General features: G+C 39.2%; 1 protein-coding gene across 1 annotated transcript in view; it reads right to left on the bottom strand.

Moving 5' to 3' along the window:
• The window catches only part of AVEN (apoptosis and caspase activation inhibitor), a 193,775-nt gene that overhangs the window by 8,542 nt on the left and 169,062 nt on the right, over positions 1-16,171 (bottom strand). The window contains exon 3 of the mRNA XM_060004945.1: positions 1,664-1,734. Within this exon, the coding sequence (XP_059860928.1) occupies positions 1,664-1,734 (71 nt within the window). The remainder of the gene's footprint in view (positions 1-1,663; positions 1,735-16,171) is intronic.

The following is a 16,171-nucleotide window of genomic DNA, read 5'->3' as shown; positions in this document are numbered from 1 at the left end:
GATAAAAATGAAGACCAAACCACTGGTACTAAGTGACCCAGACCCACACTGGAAGCCGCCTCTTCTGAGAATCCACACTCCAGCTACACTCCAGCTACGCTCCCGACTCTGAGCACAGCCTGGTCTTTCAGATCTCATCACTCTCCTGTTGTTCCCCAGACAGAACCTACCAGAACCATACTCATCCATCCACCAAGGCCCATTCAAATGATCTTTATCCCATGCTCCCACTCTCAATCACCTCCAGCCCAAAGCAGCTTTCTCCCACAGTATTACGTTCATTCATTCATTATACCTCTTACTTTATATTGCATTCTTTTTCATTTATCATGTAAATATTTACCATCTACTATGTGTCAGCCACTGTGCTAAGGTAAGGGGCCTAGGGCGATGAACAAGCATGGTCTCTGTCTCACTCATCTTCCAATAAGCTACATCTAATAAAATATCTAATAAAGAACATGTGTTTTGATAAATAAAGAACCTTAGAATTATTTGAAACTCTCAGGATACCAAAATGTTCTCTGATAGCCAACCTGGTGCAAAGGAGTTGAAATGGGAGTTGTCTGGCTTTCACTGAATTCCTCCATGATCTGCGTTCGTCTGTTTACAACTTGTGCTAGAATTCTAAAGCATACTCAGGTACATGCCCAGACAGACCCGAGCAAAAACAAATATTTTTAATTCCCAAATTTTTCTATATTATAAAACGTACTCTTTGTACAGGAACAGGAAGTCATTTTACAAGTCACTTCCCTCCCCTCTGTCTTTAAGTCAATGTCCGTCCCAAACAACTGAACGTGAAGCCAGCCCACCTGGGGGTGTGAGCCACCTACTGTGTGTGTACTGAGCTGACAGCGGAATGGGGAGGAAGGTCCCGCCCTTTATCCGTCAGGTCTGCTGCCCGGTCTCCTGTCTGAAGCTGTGGGCAGGCTGTCTGATCACTGTATCAGATAGTATGCTCCAGCCCCGGAGTCGGAAGCAAATGCCACGCCAGCACTTACTCATCCTCCGTGCATTTTAAAAAGGGTGAGAATACCTGTCGTCTCTCGTACGGAAAGGTTCAGTGAAATCCTGCCTGGAGAATCATCAAAACTCCTTGGGAGGAAAATATGGCAGCAATACAAAGCAAATAACGTGCGTGGGTGCTACAGATTCACTGAAAGACTTCTATGATGCTTGTTCTTATTTTATAGCTTTATTCTCCTAATTATAGAAGAAGAGTTATTTAAAACTATAAAGTTAAGGATTTTCTTACCTAACACCAAAAACTGTGTGGGAGAAATAAATTAATTCTCAAGCCTTAGATGAATTTTCACAGAAAGAGAAAAGAAGGAAGGCCAAATGGCAAAGTAATCCACTCAAAATCGTGACTATAAACTTTCAGCCCTACAACCCAGTCTATATGAACTATAGTCATATATGAGCTATATAAGTAGTTCACATAGACGGCCAGGTATAAAGGTCAACTCCAGCTCCAAAAGCCTGTATAATTTAAGCTCCCTGAAAACCTTCTGAGCAATTTAGGTAACTGACGCTGAACTGTACATGAATGACTAGACTCTTCTCTATGTGAAGTCTCTATCACAACAACAATGTGAAAGGTGCTGGTCTCCAGCCTTGAGAAGAGCCAGTCCACATTCCAGACAGAGCTTCACCTTACCTGTTTGGGGCAGGAAGCTTCACTATCCCACTCTTTCTCCTCGGCAAACCGGAACTGTGAGAAGGAGTCCCCTGGGAATAGAAAAAACATACAATTTTATGTCAAAGCTAAAAGGAAAACACTCAGTTCTCTCAATTTCCCCTTGGGAGTAAAAGTGCTGTTTCTGAAGAGCTGACCATCCCAAACTCAGTGATGATATTCAATAGAAGGTCCTGGCTTCCGCATCTTTCCACATCATCTGTGCAGAGTGGGTACTTGAAAATACTATTGGCAACTGTATTCATTGCTTCATTCAACTCTCAATAAGCCACCATCCTACATGCTTCTTGAGAGACAACTGAACAGTCCAGGCCTGCAGACGTGGCCATCTCCCCATATTTAGCATATTTTCATCTCATCTGCTTAATATATGCAAGGAAACTAACATTTATGATTTGGGGGTGGGCAAAAGCAGAAAAGGAAGGAGAGAAACAGAACTGAAGGAAAGCAGTTCTCAACTGATCCACAATATGACAGACTTAAAATATCTCTTTGAGGCAAGGTTACCAATCTGAACCATCACTCTAAAAATCACCTGGTTAGAATGTCAGATACAAAATAAAACTCAAAGAATGTGCATTAGATTAGTTAATGTGAATCATGGTGCACTGCTCTGAGCTCTTGGAATAAAGGAAAATGAATCAAGATAAACAAGCTTGACAGATGATTCCGTACAGCAAGCTTTGACACAAAGCTTATTTTGTAAATATGTACTTATCTGGTTATTTGCATTAAGAATAGCCAATTTATAAAGAATTACTTTTCCACCTGGCTTTCAGGATCCTCCAGAATGTGATCCTACCTCATTAACCCACATTTGCTTCCTATTTCTTGACTTCCTGCTCCCGAGAGCCTCTTTTCACATTCTGAACATACTTCATTTTCTACCCTATCCTCATTTCTTTTTTAATCCTTCTCCCTTGTCTGGAAGGCCCACACACTTCTACCCATTCATATCCTATTTATACTTTAAGACTCAGGTACAGGCCCACTTTCTCCTCCTATGAGATCTCTCAGGTTATTTAACCATAGAATCCATTCTTTACTTCTAACCTAAAAGAGGGGGAAAAGAACTGAAGAATCCTGAATTAAAGAGACAAAGACAAAATCAGAATCTACACCATGCCCCCAGCATTTCCAAAACACATGGATCATAACATTTTAACACTTGACAAGATCAAATTCTAGGTAAAAAAGACCAAGAACATCACTCTTTATCATGAGAAAGGGTAAAGTCACTACCATTAGTCATTGGCAAATCAACCTTGATCCCTCAAAAATTATGATATAAAGAACCTGAGTGATATAATTAATAATGTCTTGTCTGTGCATGTGGATGTATAAGTGCATTGTGATTATATGTGGGTAGTTTATAAATATTTGTGCAATAGTAACATTTTAAAAGGACAATAGAAAGGCTACAAAAAACCTTTAAAAAAATCCTAAAAGGTAGCAGTTAGACAAACCATATTTGCTGGTGATAAACATTTGTAGCACATATAGGCAAAGAGCCTGTCTCTTACATACAAAGAGAGCTTTTGCAAATCAACCAGAACAAAACCACCTAGTAGGAAAACAGGCAAAGGGGTGAGAATAAGAAAGGAAGTAAGGATCAAGGAGGAATAGGACAGCTTTACAAAGTCTGAGGCAAAGCAGTGAATCAGCTCAATCTCTGATTCTGACTAAAAGAAGCAAAAGTTAATCCTTTTTGGAGGAAAATGACATTATCAATAACCTAGAATTATCTCTACTATATTTTATACACAGTATCCAAAATTCAGGTGTATCAGGAGATGAGACCAAGATGACAGGAAACTAAGAGAGAGGGGAAAACAAACAAAACCCAATCAAAAAATGGACAGAAGACCTAAATAGACATTTCTCCAAAGAAGACATACAGATGGCCAAAAAGCACATGAAAAGACACTCAACATTGCTAATTATTAAAGAAATGCACATCAAAACTACAATGAGATATCACCTCACACCAGTCAGAATGGGCATCATCAAAATGTCTATAAACAATAAATGCTGGAGAGGGTGTGGAGAAAAGGGAACCCTCCCACCCTGTTGGTGGGAACGTAACTTGGTGCAGCCACTACAGAGAACAGTATGGAGGTTCCTTAAAAATCTAAGAATAGAATTACCATATAACCCAGCAATCCCACTACTTGGGCATATACCCAGAGAAAACCATAACTCAAAAGGACACATGGCGGGCTTCCCTGGTGGCGCAGTGGTTGGGAGTCTGCCTGCCGATGCAGGGGTCACGGGTTCATGCCCCGGTCGGGGAAGATCCCACATGCCGTGGAGCGGCTGGGCCCGTGAGCCATGGCCGCTAAGCCTGCGCGTCCGGAGCATGTGCTCCGCAACGGGAGAGGCCACAACAGTGAGAGGCCCGCGTACCACAAAAAAAAAAAAGGAAAAAAGACACATGGTGCCCCAATGTTCATTGCAGCACTATTTACAATAGCCAGGACATGGAAGTAACCTAAATGTCCATCAGCAGAGGAATGGACAGAGAAGATGTGGCACATATATACAATGGAATATTAGCCATAAAAAGGAACAAAACTGGGTCATTTGTAGAGAGGTGGATGTGCCTAGAGACGGTCATACAGAGCGAAGTCAGAAAGAAGAATAAATATCGTATATTAACGCATGTATGTGGAATCTAGAAAAATGGTATAAATGATCTTATTTGCAAAGCAGAAACAGAGACACAGACTTAGAGAACAAACATGGATATCAAGAGTGGGGGTGGGATGAACTGGGAGATTGGGATTGACGTATATACACTATTGATACTGTGTATAAAATAGATAACTAATGAGAATCTACCGTATAGCTCAGGGAACCCTACTCGATGCTCTGTGGTGATCTAAATGGGAAGGAAATCCAAAAAAGAGGGGATATACGTATATGTATAGCTGATTCACTTTTCCTTACAGTAGAAATTAACATAACATTGTAAAGCAACTATACTCCAATAAAAATTAATTTAAAAAAAAACTAAAAATAGAGTTGCCATATGATCCAGCAATCCCACTCCTGGGCATATATCCAGAGAAAACCATAATTCAAAAAGATACATGCACCCCAATGTTCACTGCAGTGCTGTTTACAACAGCCAAGACATGGAGGCCCTAAGGTCCAGTGACAGATGAATGGATAAAGAAGATGTAGTACATATATACAATGGAATATTACTCAGCCATTAAAAAGAACGAAATATGCCATTTGCAGCAACATGGATGGACCTAGAGATTATCATACTAAGTGAAGTCAGACAGAGAAAGACAAATATTATATGATATTGCTTATATGCAGAATCTAAAAAAAAATGATACAAATGAACTTATTTACAAAACAGAAACAGACTCACAGACTTAGAAAACAAACTTATGGTTACCAAAGGGTCGAGGGTTGGGGGGAGGGATAAACTGGGAGTTTGGGATTGACATATAAACACTACTATATTAAAAATAGATAACTAACAAGGACCTACTATATAGCACAGGGAACTCTGCTCAATATTCTGTAATAACCTAAATGGGAAAAGAATTTGAAAAAGGATATATATATATATATATATATATATATATATATGTATAAGTGAATCACCTTGCTGTACATCTGAAAATAACACAACATTGTAAATCAACTATAGTCCAATATAAAAATAATTTTTTAAAAAAAGAGACAATAGAAAAAAATCCAGTTATCAGACCCAGATCTTATGATTTGCAATGTAAAATTTTCAAAAATAGGAAAAACTATAAAATCACAATGACATCCATGACGTCATTTTTTTTTCCTTTTCCATTATGGTTTATTACAGGATATTGAATATAGTTCCCTGTGCTATACAGCAGGACCTTGTTGTTTATCTATTTTGTATATATCATTGTTTGTATCTGCTAATCCCAAACTCCTAATTTATCCCTCCCCCACCCCCTTGCCCTTTGGTGACCATAAGTTTGTTTTCTTTTTGTTTGTTGGTTTTTATAAATTTATTTATTTTTGGCTGTGCTGGGTCTTCGTTTCTGTGCACGCGCCTTCTCTAGTTGCAGCCAGCGGGGGCTACTCTTTGTTGTGGTGCACAGGCTTCTCATTGCGGTGGCTTTTCTTGTTGCAGAGCACGGGCTCTAGGCACGCGGGCTTCAGTAGCTGCAGCACGTGGGCTCAGTAGTTGTGGCTCGCGGGCTCTAGAGCACAGGCTCAGTATTTGTGGCGCACAGGCTTAGTTGATCTGCAGCATGTGGGATCTTCCCAGACCAGGGATCAAACCCGTGTCCCCTGCATTGGCAGGCAGATTCTTATCCACTGCGCCACCAGGGAAGTCCCCATAAGTTTGTTTTCTATGTCTGTGAATGTTTCTGTTTTATAAATGAATTCATCTGTATCATATTTTAGATTCCACATAAGTGATATCATATGGTAACTGTCTTTCTCTTTCTGACCATGAAGTCATTCTTGATTGATACAAAATAAAGTATTCACATAAAAAATTCAAAGAAAAGAAAAAAATGTTTGAGAAAAATAAGGTACTTTAAGCACATTTTGTTTATAGTAGTCAAACTCCAAAACAACACAATTTAAAAATCTTAATAAAGTACACAGAGGCTAATTTTGAAAAATAAGCTGGTTAAATGACTATTAAAGAAAGCCAACCTCTCTAATCCTCTCATTGAAGATGAAAGTGTGTCCAGACTTGTCAAAATTATGACTCCTAGAATCAAGAGTACTTCCGGAAAACATGTTACCAAAATTCTCTTCTTATACTGAGACATGTACAGAACAATGGTGGTATTAGTAAACATGCTACTCCTGTATCTTGTACATCAGACGTTTGGACGTGCAGGAACAATTGGAGACTTCCATTAAATAAGACAGTGCGGTGCATTCACAATGCATTCAATTCTGCTCCTGCTTTATTCTCTGGCTGAGAGAGTTCCTGTCTCTCACACTAACAGAATGAATCAGAATGAAGAAGTATAGAATGGAACCCAGTGAAGAACAGGGAAAGCCAACTATTGTGGACAGTGGAACAAACATGGTGAAATGTGTCTTGCAAGTCATAAGCATTCAAAGTTTTGGTCACACTCACCAGCTGTGTGTTCAGCAAGTAATTACAGCACAGTGTAGTGAACAGAACCAGAAAGCATAAAAGGAGTATAACACTTTCCTCCTCCTCCTTCAGCCAAAGATTGATTTCATGATGTATAAGAGGCTGTGGGACTGCCTTGCTGTGTACTTATACCATATCCTCAAACAAGATGGAGAAGAGCTAGTACCTATTACATAGGCTGCTTGAATAACAGCAACAAAATCCCATAATATTCTACTTTGCAGATAAGAATACAAAAATAGCAGGCCTGCTAAATCCAATGATTATTTATTAAGAAGTACTTTATTCATTAGAATCTGCTTAAAAAAGAGGGGGGAGGATTTGAACAAAACTGATGTACCTGGAGAGTTCACATTTTTCCTACATAATAAGAAGTCCCATGTCATTCTATTCCAACAAAGCTGAAGTTGGTGTACACGCAATGAAAGCTGAGATACAGGCGATACCGAAACAATTCTGTATATGTTGAAAGTCAACAACATTGCTCTACTGCCACATTTCTGGAGCCAAAATTAATGATGGATTTTTTTCAATCAACTAATTGTATAAAGCAGCAAAAATATTAGAAAGTTAGATATATGTGATCTTAAGTATGCTTCTGAAAATAATCAGAAAGAATGTTTCGAGCAGTGCACATGAAGAGATGTTCAATATCGCTAACTATTAGAGAAATGCAAGTCAAAACTACAATGAGATATCACCTGACACCAGTCAGACTGGCCATGATTTAAAAGTCTACAAATAATAAATGCTGGAGAGGGTGTGGAGAAAAGGGAACCCTCCTACACTGTTGGTGGGAATGTAACTCGGTACAGCCACTATGGAGAACAGTATGGAGGTTCCTTACAAAACTAAAAGTAGAATTGCCATATGATCCAGTAGTCCCACTCCTCGGCATACATCTGGAAAAAACTCTAATTCAAAAAGATACATACACCTCAATGTTCACAGCAGCACTATGTACAATAGCCAAGACATGGAAGCAACCTAAATGTCCATTGACAGATAAATGGATAAAGAAGATGTGGTGTGTGTGTGTGTGCACACACACACACACACACACACATATATATGTACAATGGAATATTACTCAGCCATAAAAAAGAATGAAATAATGTCATTTGCAGCAACATGGATGGACCTAGAGATGATCATACTAAGTGAATTAAGTCAGACAGAGAAAGACAAATACCATATGATATCACTTATATGTGGACTCTTAAAAAATTGATACAATAAACTTATTTACAAAACAGAAACAGACTCAGACATAGCGAACAGACTTGTGGTTACCAAAGAGGAAACGCTGGGGGAGGATAAATTAGGAGTTTGGGATTAGCAGATACAAACTATTATATATAAAATAAACAACAAGGTCCTATTGCATAGCGCAGGGTACTATATTCAACACCTTGTAATACACCATAATGGGAAAGAATACGGGGAAAAAGGCAGTGCACAGTGCTTCAATTTGGGGGATTCCTTCAATGAAACTCATGATCATCAAACAAATCTCCAAGTCTAGCAGTTAACGAGGAGATAAGTCTTCACCTAGCCTATTACCCAGTCTTTAACTAGTTACTCTTAGAGAGGACAAATTTAATCGCGAGGGGCACCATTACCCTCGACCATTCTGGCAGAACCAGCCAAAGAGTATTGTGCTCCTCTACCCACCTCAGCCAAGCTACCAACTATTTAGTATCACGAATGTGTAGGATGGTACCGTGACTGCAGGAACAATCTAACAGCAGACAGTGGTGAGAAATGAGAATGCCTGTAGATTGTCAAAAGTAAATCTGGCCGCTAATAACTTTTATAATAATATTTCAATAGTTTTGCTGAAATTTCAGATTTTTTTCCATGTATTCCAGCACATCCATTCTATGACAGAGATATTTAGCTTCAGCTGAATATGATTCAACACTTGACATTCTGGCCAAAATGTATATTTAATCTGCCTCCAATAGTGAATTACTAACATTCTATGAGGTTATTTTAAAAATACAATAGTTAATGTAATGTACAGTATGGTGACTATAGTTAATAATATTGTACTGCATAACTGAAACTTGCTAAGAGAGTAGATCTTAAAAGTTCTTGGGCTACCCTGGTGGCACAGTGGTTAAGAATCCACCTGCCAATGCAGGGGACACGGGTTTGATCCCTGGTCCGGGAAGATCCCACGTCCGGGAAGATCCCACATGCCATGGAGCAACTAAGCCTGTGCGCCACAACTACTGAGCCCACGCGCCACAACTACTGAAGCCCGCACGCCTAGAGCCCGTGCTCCGCAACGAGAAGCCACCACAATGAGAAGCCCACGTAGCGCAACGAAGAGTAGCCCTGTAGCGCAACGAAGAGAGCCCTGTAGTGCAAGGAAGAGTAGCCCCCGCTCACCCCAACTAGAGAAAGCCCATGCACAGCAACGAAGACCCAACATAGCCAAAAATAAAAACAAATAAACAAATTTTTTTAAAAAAGATGTGTGCTTTATTAAATAAAAAAGTTCTCATCACAAGAAAAATAAAATTGTAACTATGTATGGTGATGGATGTTAACTAGACTTATCGTGGTGATCATTTTGCAATATATACAAATGTTGAATCATGATATTGTACACATGAAAATAATGTTATATATCAACTATACCTAAATTTTAAAAAAATGTAGTTTTATATGTACTGACAAATGGAAAGATGCCCATTATCTCAACTGTTACATGAAAAAAATCAAGTTTTAATACAGTATGAATAAGATATATATATACACACATATATACACACACACCTATGCACATACTATATACACATATATATGTGTGTATATATCACAAAAATATTAATATATGCATAGAAATAAGTGGAGATCATTAGATAGCTATTTTAAGAATGATCCTCTTTCAGAGGGCGGGATTGAAGGAGACTTCCTTTCTGCATAATACATTTTCCAGTTGAATTTTCCTTTGTAAACAACAAACACATGTTATTTTTGGAACTGAGCCAAACAGAAGTAAGGAACTCTAGAAACAAAGCTGAAACTTCTTAAGGGCAAAGACCATCTCAGAATGCCTTGAAGACAAAACATCCATAGATCTCAAAGCTGGAACACCAGATGTCATTCATTCTAACCCTCACTTTATAGAACAGTAAAGAGCCTTAGGTCAGGACAGGCTCAATGGCCTGACCAGCCAGTTAATGGCTGGACACCAAGACCTCTTGGCTCCTAACATTCCTTATTATACCTATAACTAACAAAGCTCTTTCCACTACTTCCACTAGGCTTCTCAGCCATCTGAGTTCCCTAGGACAATACAGATACTCAATAAATAGTTTATGACATCTGATATACTACTATTTGACATGCTGACAATGGCTGAAGATTTGAAAATCCAAAAACAAAGAATTCCTCATTTTAGGAAAGGAGTCATTTCAGGGATTCCTTTAAATAAGTACTTTTAAAAAATAAGAGTGTTTTGATAGCCCTCTAAGAATTCTAATAGGGATAGCGTCAGAGAAATAAAGGCGATACACCAACTGTCTCTGTGTGGACGATACCCAGGATTCTCACTCTGCCTAATTTCTCAAAACCAGTCTAACACAAGTCTCAGGATCAGTGACAAATTGGACACTAAACTTGCTAGAATTCCACAATACCAACATACTATCAAAAAACTTACACTTTAGTCATAAATAAGACAGCTTTGAATTTTAGGCTTACTCCTACAGCCACATCAACAAAAAAGAGCTTCCAGCCAAATAAAAGAGCTCTTCGGTGGAAGTTCAGGTGGGATGACAAGGAACAATCTTTATCTGGGCAAAGAAACCTGCAAAGACTTTTGGTTTCAACAATACAGATCAGATGTATACAAAGAGTGAGTGTGAAAGATGGAAAATGTGCCCAAGTCTAAAAATACCCAGTTCCGATGATTTGGGAGTGGCAGTTCCCATAACTGACATCTGTCCTAGGTATTTAGATCTTTTCCTTATAAAACTGGCCCAGACTGTTGTGGTACGTCCTTTCGGAAACCAGCTCTAGAAAGCAAGAGGAATGTAGCACTATTTCTGGATGAGTACTTCATTTTAAGCTCCATTTTCCTGGCTCTTCTTTATCATGATCACCTTCCTTTAAATTCTCCACAGCCCTTAGAATATGCCCTTAACCAGGACACCATGTCTATGGGAAATCACAACTTTATAGGTTGACAGGTTCACAATCTTCATAGAAAGACACTATGTCTCAATGGTCAACACCATGGCTGCTACAGAAAATGAAACATACCCTTTCTTCTCTCTGAATTTCTCTAGCTCATCTATGGGACATGGCATATTTGGAAGGTCCAGGTAGATCCTAAGTCCACAGGCTGACACAGATCAATCCAGAGGCGATCTACAGTTCAGCCTACACGATATAAAAAGTCCTTACTACCCCCCACTTTCTAGCTTCTACGGATGAGTCTTTCTAGATGCAGATGTCAAGCATTTCAATATTTACCCTAAGACAAAGCAACAGCTAACATTTTGGTCTTTGTGAGGAAGATCATACAAGCCATGATGAATTTAAAAAGTTAGGTTGAGCCAAAAGAACATGAGAGGTAAGAAAATTCTCTCCTGCTCAACAGTGACCTATAATGAGCTTTCTCACCAGGTGTGCGGCCCCAAAGGCCCCTGAGCATCAAATATCCACATTGAGCATAACAGGATGTGCCTATCTTCCCAATACCCCTAAAAAGTGCTTCCCCATCTGCACGGATTATGTTGAAGGAAAAGCCAAATATACTCAGGTACCATAGAATGGTTCTAGGCTTTATGAGTGAAGGATGATGCTGACATTCTGGAATTTAGAATCTAACTTGTTTTCCCCAAAACAGTTGGCAGATATTCTGTGTGAACCCTGTACTACAGTAGACAATCTAGTAACATTTCTCATATCAATGGTTTTCAGAAACAAGGCCAACATCAAACCCTGGCACAGAACTCCAAGATGACAGCAAATTTTTAGACAAGGCTGAATAAATAATATAAAGATGAATCCTCAACACTCATGGTGTCTATTTCCTCAAAAAATATTTAGCCCACCTAACAGCTTGTTTCTTTTATTTATAACCTATCCGACACCCAAAATGTTGACTTTGTTGGTTATTGCAGCTGATGGAACCATCATACATATACTCTAAGGTTCCAGGTCTAATGCCTTAAGGAGTAGACTCCCCTTTAATCCCATCAGCGATCTTGCAAGGGCACACGATTCACTTCCAGAGGGAGTAAGTGAGAGAGAAAAATCAGATCAATGCCAAACTGTCATTATCTGGAAAACAGTCTGTATCAGGAGGATGCCATGCAGATTCAAACACACACTCGCACACACTTCAGTGCAGGACAGAAAAAGCACAGTCCCACCAGGACAACGACACTCTCCAAAGGTCACTGCAGAACTCTCAGTAACTTGGGTCCCACAGTGGAGCCAAACTTTCCCTGAATTTCCTGGCCCACCATCCATTCCTCCTTACAATTTCATTTTCTTTCCTATACTGAGTACTTTTTTGAAAGTCAATTTATCCCTATTACCACTTACATCTCTCAAACATGGTATTTTCTACCTTAATCTGCCCAAGATTTCTTCTTGCAGTTAAAAGTATTCCATGAAGGTGAATGTTAATAATTAAAATCCCCAAACACTAATCCCATGATGAAGCAGACGGCTCAGAGCATGTCCTCAGAGAATACTGTGGGGTTTGTGAGAGAAAATGACTGAAGCCCTTTCTATCAGGAATATGAGGTTGCTTTCAATTTGTTGTTTACTGACTAAATGTATGCCAGAGACTCATATATTAAAGGATTAAGAAGTCTTACCCATGATCTTTGATCTGTCTCATTATTTTCTTACTATATGTTAGCTCAGTTCATTGAAATTATCTTTCTGATACTAATTCACATCTTCTTAGTATAAAATCCAAATTCATATCCATACCTTTAGCTACTGACCGGCCTTTTCTCTCTCCTACTTCTAGCTTCTACTCTCATTCATAAGATTCCATAAAGTCTTTTTAAAAATCATGTAAGAATTTACTGCTCACAAGCACAACATTCTTTATAAAATCTCCAACTGGGCAGCTCCAGCAAGCACGAGCAATACCCAAACTGAAGACAGGAGACCATTAGTCAACATACTTTTTTTGAGGTCAACTCATGTAGGCAACATGAAACCTACTACAGTTAATTTTGATTAACTTCTTCATGTCCCAGATCTTTGCTTTTCTTTTTTAAAACTCTTAATTCTAGCTTTCGAGTACGCCTGCAATGAGTTTGGTAAGGCAACATCTCCCCAGAGGAAACTCATGAGCAGAGGCCTCAAGACAGAAGGAAGTTTGGCCATTGGAGGAGCAGAAGGCAGGCCAGTATGACTCGAGCACAGTGAAGGATGAAGAGGCAAGAAGAGAGTGAAGAGGAGGCTGAGTCATATTCTTTATGTGACTCAGCATTCTCCAACCAGGGGTCAAGTTTCACTGCTTAACACTATATTCCACAATAATAACCAAGGTTAGTGAAACTCAACTAGTCGAGTTCTTATCTGTTAAACACATTTGACACGAGTACCCAAACACATACTAATTCTCAAGTGACAATTACCCTTACCATTTACAGATTAAACAACACAAAATAGTAAAAAAATAAAACAGCAGTGTCTGTCAAATTGTCACCTTCAAAACAGAGGATAGCTACCTTACTGGGCCCCAAAGAACCTACTCTGCAGATAATTTTCTTCTAGTAAGAGATCTAACTGTGGACTGTGTATATTTAATAGGTATGAGAAGAACTGTTCTCATAGTTAGTTGACCCATATAGTAGAGATGACTTTTAATGAGTCGATATGTAAACAGTTTTTTTTAGATACCCAGAAACTTGTTCTGGGAGGAGCTAGGGCAGGTCAGAGTAGGCCTGATGGGTAACTCAGGTAAAGATGTTTTTCTTTTATCTGAACCACTGATTGCTTTACTTTCCGTTTTTAAAATCTGGAACTCCAATAAAGGAAAGGACTGTAACCTTGGAAACAAAACAAAAAAACAGAGGGTGGAAGATACAAAGTTCTCTTTGCTAGGGTAATGATTGTTCTAATTAGCGTTACCATGGTTATACGCCATCTCCCCCAGCCATTCCTGAGAAGCAGACATGCAAATGTGACGCTATGGACTTTGGGAAGCTACCCTAACGGTAGTAAGTTGCTCAGGAGAAAATGTGGTGGGGCCTCTACGAAGTTTGGGCACAGGAAAATCTCCGTGCCTAAGAACATGCCACTTTTCTAATTAATATCCAGAGGCACTGATCTGGAAAGCTGACCTTCTCATTGGCGGTGACAGAAGGGAGAGGAAATGTAGGGGGAGAGAGAATGAAACGGGGGAGTTTACACCTCACCTAATAACATGATAAATCCCTGCCGCCTGTTCCAGACTGGCAGGGAGGTACCGTGCAGCATTCTGGTTCTTTGTGCCTACTCAGAGCTGCCCACAGATTCTAACCCCAGTGTCTGGTGTTGGCTACAGAACCCTGTCTCCCAGACTTTTGCTATTTAAGACAGTTGTTTTCATCAGCACCTTTCCTGATCCAACTCCTAAATATGAACCTCGGCCTATGTTCTGACCACATTTAACTTCCAGCCTTACCAGGTCTGCCATTTCACCCTGGTATCCATTTCATGGCTGTTTTTTTCTTCTCATAGATGGCCAGTACGTATTTTAATGATAGTTTACGAGTGTTCAATGCTTAAGTGCAGTACTATGAAGCAAAAATGCAAATGGCATATTCAGAAGCCTTAGTATTTGGTTTTACCGAACACAGTTTGATGGGCACTTTTTGGGTCCTCGCATTACTTATGTGAATTACATGTGCTGCCTTTATTGGACAGTCACAAGTTGCCTTGTACTGGGTAGATCTGTTTGAGAATGTCAGTAGTACCGATGTTGATTCTCATTATTTACAGCTGCCTTAGAGTGTACTTGGTTTGCTTTTATCTGAAGTTTCCGTTCCACACCTAAAAGACAGAGTGCTGAGTTTTAAGGAAATCTGATATACAAAAAGTCAACATTATAAGGCAGTAACTTGGTAAGTCGAACTGTAATTTATTGATTTTACCGATGGATTCATGAACGGATTCACTTAGTATTGAGATTCCTTGACATACTTAAAATGGGACTGAATTTCCAAAAGCTTTACTTAAAACTTTTTACTGTTCAATGGTAGGAACATCAGTGAATTATCTACAAAGAAACATCTGTTGTCTGGCTGCTAACTCAACAGTGCTCTCAGTTTGATGATCATATTTGTATTTTATTATATATCATAATAAATAGTTTGCTTTTCATGGGTACTGTCAAAAGTAGCAACATCTTTTCAAGGCTTCAAAGCCTAAAGTAGAATTTCTGCAAGTGAACCACCCGAGTAGTCTCTCTAAATCACTGGTATATCTCTCATGTTTTAAGAGTAGGACGAGCGTAGTCAATGTTGGGTTTGTGTTTTTGCTATTTTAAAGCAAGAATTATCTTATAAATCTTTTTACCACCACTATATGAGAAACTTTAGCTCGGCAAGGTGCCAGTGGAATGAATCTGTTTACCAAATTCCATTTGACAAGTTTTAGCAATTATTTTTGACATAATTAAACGAGCTTTGCCCCATTTCATGTTTACTGTGTTTCCAGGAGATGCCACTGGGAGAATTCAGCCAGTTAAAGGCCTATTTGCTTTAAGCACTCACATCTGCAAATTTATCCCCATCTGGGGCTTTCCAGGTATTAACCAAATAGCAAGCTTTTTTAAAAACTTTGGTATATGCCTCTAACGTATAAGGTCTCTTTTGAATAATACAACAATAATATTATCATATGTAAAACAGCAGCAGTTAAAGAATAATATTATCAACTACACAAATAATATTTAAATATCCCCATAAAATGTTTTGTTTCTCTTGGGAGCAGGAGAGGTGCAACACTGGGAGTATTTTTTGACATCTTTACTGGAGTATAATTGCTTTACAATGGCGTGTTAGTTGCTTCTGCATAATAAAGTGAATCACCTACTTATATACATATAACCCCATATCCCCTCCCTCTTGCGTCTCCCTCCCACCCTCCCTATCCCACCCCTCTAGGGGGTCACAAAGCACGGAGCTGATCTCCCTGTGCTATGCGGCTGCTTCCCACTAGCTAGCTATTTTACATTTGGTAGTGTATATATGTCCATGCCACTCTCTCACTTTGTCCCAGCTTACCCATCCCCCTCCCCGTGTCCTCAAGTCCCCTCAAGTCCATTCTCTATGTCTGTGTTTTTATTCCTGTCCTGCCCCTAG

The sequence above is a fragment of the Delphinus delphis genome, chromosome 2 (assembly GCF_949987515.2).
Source record: "Delphinus delphis chromosome 2, mDelDel1.2, whole genome shotgun sequence".
NCBI classification, from domain to species: domain Eukaryota; kingdom Metazoa; phylum Chordata; class Mammalia; order Artiodactyla; family Delphinidae; genus Delphinus; species Delphinus delphis.
Note: the sequence above shows the minus strand (reverse complement) of the source record. Positions and strands in the feature narration are given on the sequence as shown.